This window comes from Strigops habroptila, chromosome 9 (genome assembly GCF_004027225.2).
Source record: "Strigops habroptila isolate Jane chromosome 9, bStrHab1.2.pri, whole genome shotgun sequence".
NCBI lineage: Eukaryota > Metazoa > Chordata > Aves > Psittaciformes > Psittacidae > Strigops > Strigops habroptila.
The window spans coordinates 44,363,634-44,380,486 of record NC_044285.2 but is presented as its reverse complement, the minus strand read 5'-3'; the positions used below and the strand labels follow the sequence as shown (position 1 = coordinate 44,380,486).

At 41.6% G+C, this 16,853-nt stretch overlaps 1 protein-coding gene across 1 annotated transcript in view; it reads right to left on the bottom strand.

The window, feature by feature from the left end:
* LOC115603094 overlaps positions 1-16,853 on the bottom strand; it is a 52,538-nt gene that overhangs the window by 23,449 nt on the left and 12,236 nt on the right. The window contains exons 4-6 of the mRNA XM_030474703.1: positions 9,148-9,221; positions 4,487-4,571; positions 1,017-1,101 (exon numbers count right to left, since the gene is read on the bottom strand). Of these exons, the coding sequence (XP_030330563.1) occupies positions 1,017-1,101; positions 4,487-4,571; positions 9,148-9,221 (244 nt within the window). The remainder of the gene's footprint in view (positions 1-1,016; positions 1,102-4,486; positions 4,572-9,147; positions 9,222-16,853) is intronic.

The following is a 16,853-nucleotide window of genomic DNA, read 5'->3' as shown; positions in this document are numbered from 1 at the left end:
CTGACAGCAGCTGGTCAGTGTTAAGAGGGTTCTTGCTCTTCCTTGCTGGAGATTTCCATCTCTTCAGCTGTGTCAAATAGTCCATATGGTCACACTAACTGATAGGCCAGAAACACCTATCAAGGACAGGGATCAGGAGTAAGGGCAAGCTGGAATGGGAAGCATTTTTAAATGATAGTCAAATAAAGACAATTAACATTTGTAATCAGTAAATTGGTGACCATGTAACAACCCTCATCCAAATTAACACTGGACCTCACTGGATATTGTCAGGATGGCCAAGACCATACTCGGTCACCTGCAGTTTAGTTACATAGTACAATTACTTTGGCAGCGAAGTTGGATCAGAGCAGCCCTTCGCCTAAGTCCCCTGACCTACCCCATGCCACAAGTTGTCACCTTAGAAGATGGAACAGATGAGCATAACTGTTTGTGCAATTGGCCAACAAAGCAGGCCAGTGAAACCGTCTCATGTAAAAAACATCAGGAGGATGATGTTAACCCACACAAGCTCGGTGCCTGGGTTTATTTCCCAGCTTCACGAGATGCTGCAGCACAGCCAAGGGAGTATGAGTTGTGGCACAAGGCAAGAACAAGCTTTCAGGATCTTCACTTTTCAAAGTGCCGCAGGCTCTAACCATGCCCAGATACTCCTGTCACTGGGGATATGCACATCTTCTTGAACATGTCTAGTTTGGAAAACCCTAGATGTCAATCAGAAGTATTTTCTGCATGCACTGATTACTACTGAACATCTGCTTGTGATGAATTCAGAAGTTACAAATTGACCATTCTTTTTGTCAACTCTTATCCACAATACTCAATCTTCTTCATTTCTGTTTATTTTTTTCTGACCAGCACGGGCTAGAGAGACACACGTGTGCTACAGGTCATCTATAAACCAACCACGTTATATTTTGAAGGATATGAATTTTTAAATCAAACAAATGTATGTCTAGTTTTAAGCACCATAACTAAGAGGCAGGGAAAATACGTTATCTCTGTATTTCACTCACCTGTGTTGTAGGGCGCTGTAGGTTTATTAACACTACGGGGCTGGCACATTTCAGAATGTTGAAGTAAAACAAAATGGTCTTGTTCCTGTGGAAGTGGACGTAAGATAAGTAATGTTATAATTATGAGTGCTTGTACATCCTACCTTTCAAAACCTGACAGGATATATTAATATTTAAATTCTATTATTGTGATTGGTCATATTGCAAACACAAAACAAATAAACCCCGAACAAATCCCAAGCAGACCCTGGGTGTTTCATGCCAAGACATCTCTGAAACCAGAGGCATTTGGTCTAAAGAACTATGCTAGCTAAAGAATGCTAACTTTTGAGAAGGTTTTTTCACAGCACGGTTTTAAGCTGAAACAACCCAGGCACTGTTACAGGCATCTGTAGTCCTGCCTCTGAGCAGTGAGGTCTGTAAAACACCCCTGCAAAAACTCTGTGGTCCCTCTGCTTGCACTCAACATACTGTGTGTGCACTGCATGCAAATCACTACTGGCAAACGCTACACTGTGAAAGCTGCCTATTTCTGGCTGATCAGAAGGTGGCACCCAAATCAATCGAAACCTTTTTAGGGTTGAAACCCGAAAGTAGCTGGCCAGGAAACAGAATGATAACAATAGCATCTGCTCATAACCCTGATAAACCTCCTTTGACGTAAAGAAGGGACAGTCTGAGGAGTTTGAACCCCAGAACCCTCACACTTGACAGCTTCTGGAATTCCACTGCACATCCAAGCTCCCTTTAAAACTGGGATTAGCTCAACTGCATGACATTTTACAAGGTTAAATTGTTTTCACCAACCAAAGTATGTTCTACGGTGCACCAGTAACAAAACACGCATCCTGGCAAAACGAGTTCACTGACATTAGCTGTTATTTCTTCAAATCAACAGTGTAAACTTTTGGACTGCACTGTCATCGCTCTTCAATAGCTTCCTAACAGTGCTCATAATCTGTGAGGGGCTCAAAGCCATTAATGACACCATTTTTTTCCCTTAGGACTTAGCCCACTTGCTGATTTTAACAGCAGGAAAGAAAGTTTAAATATGTGTCTGACACAAGAAAAAAGCCACCGAGAAGTAGGTCTGTGTTCTTTATAATGAAACTTGTGGGGTCATATTTAGAGGACAATGGACATATGATGAACCAGCCATATGAGAGCCTCTTCTAAACACGTAGCCGCATACCAAGAAGAAGATAAGAGGAAGAAAACATCTGCAGTCAGATACATGGGAGGAACACCAGGAACTAGATGAACCAATAAGGACACTTACCGAGCCACGTGATTGCCTCGTGCAAGAGGGCTTTTACCAGTCAAAAGGCGCGTGACTAGTGCATGACCGCATGTAGGGATAGAAAACTTTGTCTATAAAGGGATAGCAAAGAACAATAAAATGGCTTCTGCTTGATTCACATTGAATTGTGTAGGGCCCATGGTATTCTCTCCTCAGAAACTGTGCTGTATTCCGTGATTAGACTGTGCTCTGCAGGAGGCAAAACAAGCTTACAGATTACATGCAGATTAAGGGATGGATTACAGGTAGACACAAAGAGGCCTAAGGAAGACTTGCATGACAGCACAAGGTAGAATTAACTTGACCGCATGGAATTCATGCGAGTTCAAATGGGTTTTTGCAGGAGCTGTGAGTGCTGGCTTGCTTTTTAGCTTCTCTCTTCTACTCCTCAGTGAAATTGCTGTGGATGCTTGTTCCAAGCACAAGACTCAAAACACAGAGACTGCGATCACTTTCCAAGGAACACTTCTCAGACTAAGGCCTTAGGGGCTTAGGAAAACCATAGTCCTGGGTTAGCCTTTCACAGTGCTTATTTTCAGGACATGAGAAAAACCTGACAATGGCATCACTGAAGGCACTATGAGCACATCCCACATCTCCACTTTTAGGGACTAGAGGGACTTGTTCAGAGACGGCTCCTGGCCTACTGCCATGAACACTCCTGCTTTTCCAGTAGGTTGCAATTATGTATCTGTTGGCTTATATTTTTATAAGAAACTCCTCAACCAGTAAGCCAGTAAGTGCCAAAATGCAGTCTCAGCAGCTGTATTATTCTCCAGAAATCGTATATATGGAGGGACATTTGTGAATAGGAACTGGAAATCACATTGTAAAAAATAACTAAAGGGAAGACTTGATTAACAAAGAGAAAGAAGGAATGGGAGTGTAACAAAGAGGAAGAAGGAATGGGAGTGGATGGTAACAGAGATGCATATTTGGCTACACACCACACAGTGCATGGACACTGTGTGTCTCAGGCTCCCAAACCCACTTGGCCACTGCTTCGTACTGACCTGAGAGGGCACAAGGGCAAACTGGGCGTGAGAAGGGGAGCAGAGAAGGGGTGCAGTGAGGGGAACACACAACACGACAATGTTTGCTCCTAGTTTTTCCTCTTCAGGAAGTTAGCCTCTCCAAAAACTGCTGTGAAGAATCTTAGAGGGTGCAACAGGTCTTCTTTACACCATTTAGTCTTGTCTCCTCTGTAACAAAAACTTGGGAGGACATGAGGTCCTAGATCTGCCTCTGCTCCACTGCCCATGTCCTGCTCCTTCCCTTCTGAACTGCCCTTTGGACAGTGGCTTGCTCGGGTTTTTTCCCCAGAAAACTAAATGGGAAAAGAAAGAAGCAGCAAAGAGCTGTTACCGAACACTAGCTTCTGGTTTGCTTCCTGCAGAGCCTCTAGCTTCTTCACGGTGACAAGGGCATAAAGGGTGCCTAACACTTTTTAAAAGGGAGAAGCTGAGGGGAAGAAAACAAACTATCTTTAAAATTCTGTTTCATAAAGCACTTAGATTTTCAGAGGAAACATCAACGCGGCATCTTCCCTTCCTGAGCAGCTATTTCCATGTAGAAGTGCTCTGTTTGTATCGGCAGATTAATTTAACTCTCACAATTCAGAATTTAAAACCACTGGGAAACAGAGACAAGCAAACCAAGCCATTCGGCAGTTATCCCAGGGAAGGTATGCTTACAGCTGCCTGTCTCCCAGACCTCTCAGTCTCCTCTCTACTGGCACTGGGTAAACACCATAAAAAAAACCCAAGGGCTTGTCCTTATGGTCTCTTCTGTTATTTGGTGCATGTTGAGAAAAACTAAGAACCAGGCAACAATGTTTTAGGACATAAAAGAATTAACTATCCAAAATCGGGTAGTTAGAAGCTGTGCCAGCTAGTCAATTGTTCTGCAATTAGTGATGCCATCTTTAAGCTATGTTGATACTTTACCAAAAATATTCTCTGAATGATGAAAACAACTGCATTATAGTAGTAATTTGGATCTACACAGGCACCGAGCAACTCATCTGTTTCTGACCTTTATTTGGTATAAAAATACAATAAGAGCATCGCTGTTTCTTCAGTTTCCCAAGAGAACCCCAGCAGACAAACTTAAAACCTCACACCTTACTCACACTGCGTAACAGAGGTATGTGAATGCATTGAATACTCACTTACTGGGGGTATCTTTCTGACTGCAGAACTGCCCGTAGCTGTCAGTTGGATAAATCACTTCCCTGGGGTCGCCATGCACCCAAGCTGCAAACATACACATAGTCTTTTAACATGTTACACAGTTGATAGTTGAAGCAGACCAGCATGAAAATGCATCACTTCTAATGTACCGTTTAAACTCTATTGATCACCACTGAAGAGTATTGATTTGTAGAGCTCCTAACGAAACACCAAAACATAAACCAAACTAAACTGAACTAAGATATGGATGAATCCGTAAGAAAGCAAACCAGTTCACTTTTTACCTTCAGGGCACGTGTATCTGGGTTGTATCCAAAATATGACATAACGGACTTAAAAACTGATGGATATCAAAAGGGGAAACAAGAGGAGTTAACTATGTAGACAAATCTGAGTGCTCACAACATTTCAATGGCATTGAAATTAACGGGATTAACTGGGGGTGTGATGGATACACACGAGGTGTGACTGAAGTTAATGGACTCCATTTGCACTAAGAACAGAAACAAACTCTCACTTTGTAAATTAAAACATTTCCTGACCTCTCACTTGGCAACTTTCCCAGTTTTCAGTTATTAGGTCTGCACCTGGCAACTTGTGTATGATAGGTACTAGCCAGAACCATAGTACTGAATGGGAAGATGTTTACACTGAACTTTTAAACTTCTTTTCTCCACTTTGAAGCAGGATTTCTTCTCCAAGCCACTTCCACCTGCACCATGATTTCCCCTTAAGGATCAAGTACACACCAGCTATCACTACTAGAATCACCATTCCTAAGCTGTAGTGTGCCGACCTGACTCAGCTTCTTCCATGACTAGCCAACTGCTGACTAGTAACTGCTTATTTGACCCCAAGTAATGGAACTTGCATTTATTTTTAAGTATCATCTGAAAGTAAGATGTAATACTAGAATAGAATTCCCCAGCACTACTCTGAGATGACACCCTCAAATCAGGTGCCTAGAGAGCTGTTAGAAATTGGATCTTCTCCCAAACACTTCCTTGCACTTGTATTATGTGGGAAAGATTACAAGCATTACAAAGCTTCCAGTCCCAACGTTCCCCTCCCACACTATATACTAAATGTCAGGAGCCCACTTAGCATACACTTGAGGCTTTGATCTATGCAAACCACCTTGAACTTGCTTCTCTGTAATTATCCCATTTTCTCTCAACTTTGTGACACTATATTTAGTAATTTGTGCAACTGTCATTTTCCTCAAGGTCACTTTGGTACGAATAACAGTGCTTAACAATGGATATGTGCAGTAGAGACAGAACCTATTGAAGATCTCAGAGCAGCAGAGTGTGAATTTAGTGAAACGTTCGAGACAGATGCACAACATCTTCAATGACTTGCAAACACTTACAGAGAATCTGCAATGCTGCCTTTCACCTGGAACAGTTTTAGGTTACCAAAATGAATCTGCTAGTCCTTTTAACCTATGCTAGTTTTCCTGCGCTTTGGAGTTTGGAAATTAACCTGCTGCTTGGTATCAAACACTTTCTGAACTTTCCAGTCAGCTGCATCTCAGAATAACTGTGGTGTTCAGATGCTCAGAGAAAACTAAAGCGCTTCAACAGTGTTAAGCCCCATTCCCTTTTTCATTTGTTAGCCCCCACTGACTTAGTTCAGTAGCGCTGCTTAACAGGAACATTTAGGAGGCATCAACTCTCTCTTAGGAATTCCTACAGTCAGTTGATAACTCAGGTGTGCACAAGATATTAGAAACCAGGAGGCTCTCTGGTGACTGCAAAGAGTCTCTACACCCTGCCACGTGCACTCTCTGCCATCATGACTGACAAGAGGGAGTTCTTCCTGCTTTAATATGACCTTGCTTTTATAATAAAGAAGTCATTGCTACCACTGACAATATCCCTTTCATATTAAACCTGGAATTCTTTTTCACTCCTTAGACAAACTTGGGAGAAAGGAGATAAACGCTGCAACATAATGGTGGTGGAGGTGGTTTTTTTTGCTATCGCAGTCTCATTAAGGATCTTTCCTTAGGAAGGGCCCACATGAGTCAGGCTTACTTCCTCCAGTCTTCTTGGGTGGACTAACACAGCCAACAGCAGCAAAATCCAGCTGAGCGAATGGGCGGAGCAGAGTATTCTCCTCACGCTCTTTTTAGTTCTAATGCAAAGTCTGCCCATGTATTTCAAAAGGCTCCCTTGGTTTCGCTGGGTTTGTATGAATCTTTGGTCTCAAATTTAACCACTCATCTTTTGCAGTGTTTTTTCTCAATTACTACTAGAAATTAGGAGAGTATAAACTGTACCTGCTTTGCCATTATCAGATTGTCTAAAGCTGTCCTTGGCAGTAGTTCTCCTGTGTGCCTAAGGCTTCAGTCATGTTTTCAATAAAACAGTATGAAAAAGAGTCTGCTTTCTGAACAGCAGATTTAGCACACTTCGCAAAACTCCATCACTGGGATCAGCTGGGGGATGGAGGAAGTCACTTCTCAGTTAAATCCCAAAGTGAAACGAAAACTAATTGGGTCCGATTTACAACATATATATTTAGCATTTCATTAACTCTGCAGCAGAAAGAGAAGGAAAGTGACCCACAGAAGAGAAAATACACAGCTGCTGTCATTGCCTGTGCCAGGGTCTAACATCGAGATGAATAAACTTAATCCTCTGTCACCTTCTTTGCAAACTTCGAGCAAGGACAGTGAAAGAATCCATGTGATAAATAAACAATTTCTCTGGCCTAGGCAGAATTCAACACTTCTCACTGAAAAGGAGGTTGTTGGAAGAAATAACCTGACATACAGAGCAGCATCATGTTCTGCATGTTGTGCTGCACTGCTGGTGACTAAATGAAAAGGAATCCAGTCACATACAATTCTGATTCCAGCGTGCTCTGATGCTCCTGAGGCTGCAGCCTGAGTGCTGGCACAAACATCTGGGCTAAAAAAGAAAACTAAAGATAGCTGAACCACACTGCACAGTTGACTCAGCCCTCGGAGCAGCAACATGACATTCTATGACACTAGAATACCGTTTTCCGGAGGCCTGCAGTTATGTCAGTCCTTTTATTGATATGGAGCCAACACACGTGGACAGTATCAAAAATAGCTGACATCTGTCACTCAATGGCTGTCAGATGCACTCCTTTTTCTATGCTTTATGGGCTATGTCAGTGGTTGTAAAGGTTGCAAAGCTCCCTGTCGAGGAGAAAATGCGACTGGAGCAATGGCATCCTGTAATACTTAAAAATGAACTGCAAATCTATCTGGTTATACATTCTGTCTCATTCCCTTGACTGTGTATTTTTGAAAGGGCAGTCTTGTCTGTATCCTTATTTTGCTGCCCTTAAGGGTATATTTTACATGTTTCAATGTATGAAGAAACTGACCTGCCAAATTGTTCTTACAGCTTTTTAACACAAGAAATTTACCAAGATATTGAAAAAGGTAACAGAATACATGATACAGAATTTGTAAATCCATGTTCCTAACACTGGGACTGTACAAGCATCCCTTGTTGTACTGGAGTAATACAGCAGGAGTTATTACTTTAAGTTAACCTGTCCTTTGATGTGAGGCTTTTTTCTAAGATATCTTATTTGCTGCCTTTTACGTGCACTTTGCTGAATTAAAATCATCTTAAATTAAGATGCTAAACATTTATAAAGTATCACCCAGATAAGCCCAAAGTCTCTGGAATATATATGCAAGTCAGTTTGTCAGGAAGGAAAAACTACATGGAATGTTAAATTAGCACTGTTAGTTCATCTGTGAAGTTAAAAGAATGAGAAAGTAAATCATATAGTAACAACTTCAATTCAGTACAGCCACTCAACAGCAGCCACCACTGAAGCAGAACTAAGCACAGCCAGCAGCAAACATCATTCGGTTTCATCTTTCAAGGAGAGTTGGTTACCTTTTACTCAGACCACATCCCAACCCACAGAAACACGAAACATTCTAATACTGTTTACACAAACACACATATGTGAGCTATGCATACGTTACTGAGGGCAAATTTTGACTCAGATTTTCAGCCATAGCATTGTGTGATGAACCTGCCTTTATTGCGTACTTCTCAAGCCAAATTAAACAGGGATCCAGAGCAGCATTCACACATTTTCAAGAAATAGCAGAAATCTACTTTTCCTTTCCATAATAAAGCATAATTCTTGAGTGAGGATTGATTCAGAATCTATCTTCTCTTAATGTGAACTTCATTGACTCTCACATATTTTGCACATGGCTGGCCCCTGGACCTGGGCCAAAGCTGATCTCATCTTTTACTTAGAAACAAATTAGAGCAAAAAGAATAGCTGAAGCACAGTACGAGCACAGATGAAAAGCAGGGGCCATGTGGATCTGGAGCTGGACTAAATGTTTCTAGATTGAAAATTCAAATCTTCTCTGTAAGAAAGGTAGAAAAAGTCACCAGCTACAAATTCAGTATCTCATTCCAGGAACAGGTTCTAGCTCTAAGCAGCATTTCATAAGGTTTGCAAGAGAAGGCTGCTCAGATGCCTCGTGTCCAGCAGGAAACCACTGCACGTGCAGAGCAGGGAATACGACCACTTCGTTGTCTCACATCACTATAACCACATTGTCTGAGAGGACAGACACAAAGGAGTGAGGAACTGGCACCACTGCAGCTGCTGTACTTACTCACAACTCCTAATGCAATGTAACCCAGAATGACGACTATGAAGATCACACGGCACACAATGTCTGTACGGTGCCTAGGAACAGAAAGAAACACTTTTTAAGAACAAGGTGTCTAGTAGAACCCTTTGAGAACATTGAATGTCACAGGGTATTTTAACATCTGAAGATGTCTGCATCTGCACTAAGTGCAAGTCTTACAAGATCACATTTGAGGTGTGAGCAAATAACTGTATATGCCTTTCGCACTGTAGACAGCAATAAGAACATACTGCACAACAGATTTAAACATTCTTAAAACAATACCTTACAACCCTGAATCTACGAGACCATGTATGGTGTAAGCTACTACAGGACACCTGCCCTAAAGCTGGTATCAAATATTGCAGATAATGTGATGAAAGAAAGATTCAGCACAACTTACCTCTATTATAAAGGTAGCTTATGAATGCAAACATAACAGCAGGGAACGAAAAAAAGGCCTATATGCAACTACCCCTAATCTCTGCACAAGATTCTGACTCAGCTGTTTGACCTCATTTAATGCAACCGAAATACGCTCTACAGAGAGGACAAAAATCCCCAGCATACCGGGGAGAGCCATACCTTCTTTTACAGAGAAGCAAACAAAGAACAACACTCTCCCGTCTGAAGACTAAGCCAATGAGTAAACTGTGAGTATTCAGTTAAATTACTGTCTTTGACTTACCGCTCTGCATACTAAGGTCACGCAGGCAGAGAAGCGGAGGTGTGACCGCTTAGACTAATCTTTCTCCAGTGCCTGACCTTGATCAGAGCAGCTCCAGGAGTGTAACTAACATGAAGTACGATGCTCTCATCGAAGCAGGAGGAGGTCAGTACACACTCCAAGGACTCCTCTGGGTGAAGCCAACTTCACAAGTGCTGGTTTCTAAAGATGCGTGGAAGCAAAACTGCTTCCACTTCACAGGCTTCGGCAGGTTTCACTGGTTAAGAAACAGCTGCAGCTGAACAGGTCTCACCAAGGTTTAATTAACAAAGGAGTGAATTACGGCTAAAAGCGCGTGCTGCCCAGAACCTCCTTATCTGAAGGATTTCAGTCGCTGTTGTTATTTCCCATGTCCCACTTATCTGACACAGCTTTGGTGAAGAATGGCTTGTATAACCTAAAGGTTATAAGAGTGCTGCTGTTCATCTCTGCTTGCGACTCCATACAAGGAGCTGAATCTCACCGTAAAAGAAATCTTAGAATCCAAACTCCAACTGACACACTGTCATTTCCAGCACCCACCATTCTTCACATTTCCCAATCTACGTTTCCTCCTCTCACCGAGACCTGTGATTCTTTAGCATAAAGGAGATAAAGATGGCACGTTTTTTAAACAGTTGGAGAACTTGAAAAGTGTTTCCAGGTGTGGAAAAGGAAAGAAAAATCCTGCCCACTTCTCTGGAGAGACAAAGTGGTCCAGGATTCAAGGTCAACATGACCGCAACCTAAGAAAGGCCTTAAAGCAGAAACAGTAATGCTAAGCCAGTGCTGCTCATTTTCCCAGCCCTGTTCAGAAGCAGTTCTGACACTGCCTAAGCTTGGCTCTCGCCCATCAGAGCCAATTCTAAGAGGTACAATGTTTAATTCGAGATGTCTCAGGAGAAATACGGCACCACAAAGACTTTAATTACAACTCCTATAGTCTCAAAGACCTCTTCCAGTCCAATTCTCATAGGTCTCATTTTATGATACTAAATGCAATTAGAGGTTATACCATTTGTGCTAAAGCTCCCTTTTAAAGTTTTGCAGAGCCATCATGAACAAGTACCCACCAACACTTTACCAGGACACAGGATCTTCTGTTCTGTATAAAGCACAAAAGTATTGCTGCTGTATCGTTATTTTAAATTATATGAGACGTACATAAATCCTCTTCTGGGTGGCTTCAGAAAAATTTGAAACAGTTCACAAAGACTAAATGTTGTTCATACGAAACAATGCCTTATTTTACAAGATACTGTGGGTGAAACCCTGGCTCCGTTGAACGCTGTCGACAGCTCAAGGAGCTCACTTTCAGTGAGATCATAATATTACCTCATAGACGTAAGGCTCCACGGGAGAGGAAGAAAAATGTAAAACATCCTAAATGAATAAATCAAAATAACTCTGCAAAGACACAAGGTTATACTGTGAAGATTCTGGGAGTTTCCAAAGGTGCAGGAACTGGAATCACGGGAACTGCTTCGAAACAGCAGATATTGGAAGCCCATGCTTATTACTGAAACCTAATCAGAAATTCTCCAGCCATACTTTGCCTGAAAATAGATTCGATATTATTTTTTTCAAATTAAGAAGGTGTTCTGTTATGGCAAATCTGCTTTTTCGGTTTGTTTCAGGCTAATGAGGCAGAGCAAAATTACTCAGGAGACTGAACTGTTAAACTGAACCCCAAGGAAGATGGATTAATGAAAACAGGATTATGAGAATAGGAACAGAGAACACTGCTCATCACACGGGCTCTAGGATCTTGCTTACAGATATCGTGATCATCACTTTTCTATAATAATTACGGGTAAACATTCAAAGATTAATGATAAAAACCACTTTACATTTCTTATGGTGGAGATGATGAAAACATTAAAAGCGCTTTTGCTAATAGGCAGTATTGGAAATTGTGATGGGTCTTGGTACTTTTTAGATAACCAAGTTCCACAATCTGAGCCAAACCACAGTGAGTCTGAAGACAGAAACAAACTGCTGATAAAACCACCAGATTCATCATTTTCAGGTGACGTCACGAAAGCCCTTCATTTAGTTAAGTGCACAGTTCAGCCTCCTGCGTCACATTTTACTGCTCACTGCTGTCATTTATCTTAATTTATGGAGCCTCCTTTGCTTTCCACTGTCTCTCGGAAACATACTGGCTTCTCGGCTTCTCTTGCCAGGTTATATGTGGCAGTGCATGCAAAGAATACTTTGGGCATGTGTAATGGCATCCTAGCAAATAAATGAATGCAAAGATAAAATCATCCACACAGATTAGTGCCTAAAAGCCATTTATTCATTGACAGTTCATGCACTTCGTCATTAATGACTGTCTAGAACCTTTCTCTGTTCGGCACTTTCATGCCCCATCTGTCACAAGTGCAATGTCACTCAAGATGCTGCACTAGCAAGAAACTACAACATTCATTAGCAAAGCAGCACGAGCAGATATTAGCACCTACAAACAGCCCTGAGCCTGGCACTAAGCACCCTCAGAGAAAACGAGGCTCGAGATGTTCACAGTGTTTCAGGTTACCACTTTCAACTCTGCTGACACATTAAAGTGACCACTAATGTCCTTGCTTCTGAACTCCTCTTCCCTGCTTGACTGACAGCTTGTGTTCTGAGACTTCCCTAAACCATGTTGTGTCAAGGTGGTGTTATGCTACGCCACCCAATGCCATTAATAGCTCTGAAAACCCCCTTCTCCACTGGGGCTGAACTGAGAAGCAAAATCTGCTGTACAAATGGGCATTTCTATTGGCACAGTGGCACTGAAGGCATCATCCTGCACAGCTGAATAACTCTGCAGGGTGCCCATAAACTAAATATTTGCAGAGAAAGTTCCTTTCAAATCCCCCCAGAATTGCCACTTCTACCATGGAGGCCAAAATGCACAAAAAAAGGTATTTATACAAGTTTTCACCACAAGCTGTTTTCTGTCAACTTAAATTCTGCATTTTCTTAATGAGTATGGCTCATCTGCACTGACTTGCACGAACTTACTGAGTTGATATGTCTTAGTTACAGGTACCGTGCTTTAGCAAGTATTGTCTAGCTCTGGAACACCCAGATTTCAGTATCTGTAAATGCTCAGCACCTGTAGACACTGTATGCCGCAAACCAGGAACGTGAAACAAGTATTCAAAATAAAATGTAGGCTTCTCCATTCATATTAGTGAGTACGTGGCACGTTATGTTGATACAGACAACACCACGTAATGAAACATAGATGGACCAATAAAATACCAGCAGCAAGAGAAGTAATTTTATATTCTACCAACATTTATCTATAGCAGACTTCCATCTTTAGCGGGCTATTTAGTCTGAAAAGCACAAAGGATAATTTAAATGTCAAAAATTGTTTATTATTTCAATATTGACCACAGTATCAAGTGATGTGCATGGAGATATCTATAAGTGACACATCTGTATTTGTGAGAAGGTGAAGTTTGTATTGCTAGTTACAGTCAGGAATTTTCATTAGGTTTTTTCCAAACTCCTAAAGATAGCTCAACGCTTATGGTCATTTACAGGTATTCAATTCACCTGAGAACCCATTAACCGTATTTTCTAATCACAGACAAAAAGGCGATCTTTGTCTTAACAAGAACCCCTAGTTTCTAGAAAGATGGTGAACAATTAAAGATAGCCCAGGAGGTGTCAGGAGCTTTTAAAACGTAACAAGAAAAACAAACCTACAGTGTGTCTAACCAGCAAGACGAAGATGAGAAAAGGCCGAAAAACTGCATAGAAGAAGAAGAAAAATAACAAGGGGCAAGCGAAAGAGTTAAGATAAACTCCACAAAATTGGAGGTCAGAAGCCTGATTTACTAATTTGATGTTGCCAAAGCAGTTTAGAAAAAAAATGCCATGATCGTACTGACTCTACAAACTCCCTTGCTGAAATTTAGGGAAAATCTAAATGGAGGAAGACAGTTCATTTCATACCTAAAGTAGCATAATTGCATTAGGAAAAAGGAGATGCTTGTTTCCCACCCGTATGATGGTACCTGACTGATTTATCCACAAACATATGTAAGATATCTTATGATGATGTCAGTGGAAGAAATGCTTTTTTATTCTTAAAGAAGCATAACACTATCTAGATTTCTTATTAATGGCAAGCCTTCCCCACAGCATTCCCCCTTCACACTGGGGGCATTGACATGAAACACCGAGACCATGCAACGGAGCCCTCCTCTCACATGACAAATCTGCCTCAAGTCCAGTACGAGAGACCATTTCAGCGCCAATGGGAGAGACAGACAGACAGACAGATAGATAGCTAGCTTTAGGGTTGTGACACTAGACAAGTGTCCATACATCTGGAAACTGAGAGGTGTCCAACTCACTCCACTCCTAGGGGTGAACATCTGGGGGCAGGGACAGAAAGGTTGGAGGAGATTTCTGCCTTTGAGGAACCAGAGATAGCTTAGACTTAAAATACGATGTGCTAGATTTTGTCTCGTGTGCATTCAGTTAAGCTGATCATCAGATCTGGTGTGAGGAAGGCGTACGCCTCCAGCTCAGACTGACAGGGAACACCAGGAGTTTCGACTTTCCTTGCGGACTCTGTCTACCAAGAATCCTGCTACATCATTTTGAGCTGAGAAATTGCTGAGCTACTGCTCACGTGGTGGATGCAATATACAAACCTTACAAGCACTTTCTGGTAGAAATGCATGTAGATGAACACTTAATAACATCCCTAAACTATCACTTAAATTCATTGCTGTACACAGTGCATACAAAGTCCCACTGGCGGTATCATAAGGATATTCTCTAAACAAACATTTTCATTTCTGTCTAAAATTATTAGCTTTCAGAAAGGAAAAGAAGAAATACATGTTGCGTAGACAACAGTGTGCGTGTGTTCCAATGAGGGTACCACAAGGCTGCAGTTCTCTGCCACAGAAGACACAGAAAGATGCTGAGAAAGATGAAATTGATAGATAATTTGTGGTTCTCTCATTTATTCTTCTCATTAAGGACTGTAACTGCTAGTTTAGAGCTTATTCTCTATGTTACACTTACGTCTGGAAAAACACTGAGAAATTGCCTGTGATTTCTTAGATGCTTTCTGAGCAACTTCACTTGTAAATTACTGAACCTTCAAAGTCGTAACAGACAGGCTTTCATCTGCAGCACCCACTACGGAGTGAAGTCAAGCCAGATGGTTCTGGTAGGAGGCTTTGTAGCAGAGCTACTTTTAGGTTAGATACAATCCACGTTTTCAACGCGTATTTCTACTGTACACAAACATCTCTATGGAGAACAGAGGCAGACAGTCCTGAACAGTGCAGAATGAGAATGGAAAAACTTGAAAGGACTGCAGGATGTAGTCATACCAAAGACATCATCTTGAGAGCATCATTTTGGATTTTCAAGAGCTGGTTGGCTCAGAGTCAATCAACACCACAGCCATTGCATTTTAATCATTTTTAATAAAAAGATGTTTGCATTAAATACACCAAACTCCATAAACAATCCCCTTGAGAATGATGGTACTAGCAAAGCACTACACACATTGTCTTGCTGATAACTCCTCTTACCCACCATTGTTCAACATTAACCACTGGCAACAGCTCTGTTCTATAAAACAAACAAACAAGTTCAGATAACTCAATCTCCTTGAAGAGAATGCATCTGACAAAAACTGGGGGAGTAATCCATTCTTTAATGTACATTAAAACACCATTATTAAGACCTGGCTTTCAGTTCCACAGTTTGTCAGGCTTTTCATGGTTTGGGGGATAGCTTGGTGCTCACCGACTTCAAAACAGCACTTCTACTCTACACCACCTCCAACAATGCATCATCTTCAGCAGTCACGATGATGGGATGTGACCTTTTCCAGCTGTCTCTGCACCTTTCAACGCACATATGTACAATTTGCAGCCTATCTCCCTAGAAACCCATCCCCTAAATTTTCAGAAACAAAAACATTTTTTCCTGATCAGTGAAAACTGACAAAGAAATCAAGCGCAGGACAAGTTATTTTATCAACAGAAAGCACAAATAGGTGTCTTCCCACCCACGCTGTACACAGTAGTTATGTAGTGGCGTAACTGCACACAGAGTTACGCCAGCCATGGCGCGGCGTACCAGCAGCTCCGTCCCCACCCCCATATGCACCCCTAGCACTCGTCTGCCTGCACAAAAACGTATGCTTTCAGCTTCCTAGTACCTCTTCTACAGAGAAGTGGGAAGCCCCAAAGTCAGAAAGAAATTCAGGGAAGATGCCCATTTTCCTCCCATTGAACTCTCTGGAGCATCTTCTGAGATGAGATGGCATTTTTTTCATAGGAGCTAGATAGTCTTTATTTGCCCAAAAGGCTTTGATTTCTTTATCATTTAATCTTAGTAACTGGAAAAAATTAATTTTAAAAGCCCAGTTCAATCACTGTCTTTAAAAAATCAAGTAATAAACTACTTCAAGGTCATGTCTATAGTGCACTGCATAGTGCCGCACTGATGACCCCAGAAGGTCAGGCAAGTCACAGAATCACAGAATGGTTTGGGTTGGAAGGGACCTTCCAAGATCATCCAGCTCCAACCCCCTGCCACAGGCAGGGACACCTTCCACCATATCAGGTTACTCAAAGCGCCATCCAGCCTAGCCTTGAACACTGCCAGGGATGTGAATACATCGTACATCGTATGTTCAGGGATGGAATTTTGGAAAGTCATTTGGGTATCTTGCAGAAATGGTACGTTGAATTTAAATCCAAGTGCACCTCATTGCAAAGTACGCTCAGGAAGCACCAATGCAGCTCTCACTGCCTTACGGCCTGCTGTACAATGAAGCCATACCCTTCACATTTAGCGAACTGATCTCTGTTACATTGCTTCCAACCATACTATCTCACCAAAGCATTATAAAATCCACTGAACATATGTGGTATAGTGGTGATGCACTGTAGTCATTTGGTTGTGTTTTTAAGAAGCTACTGTGGAATGTACAACTAGAATA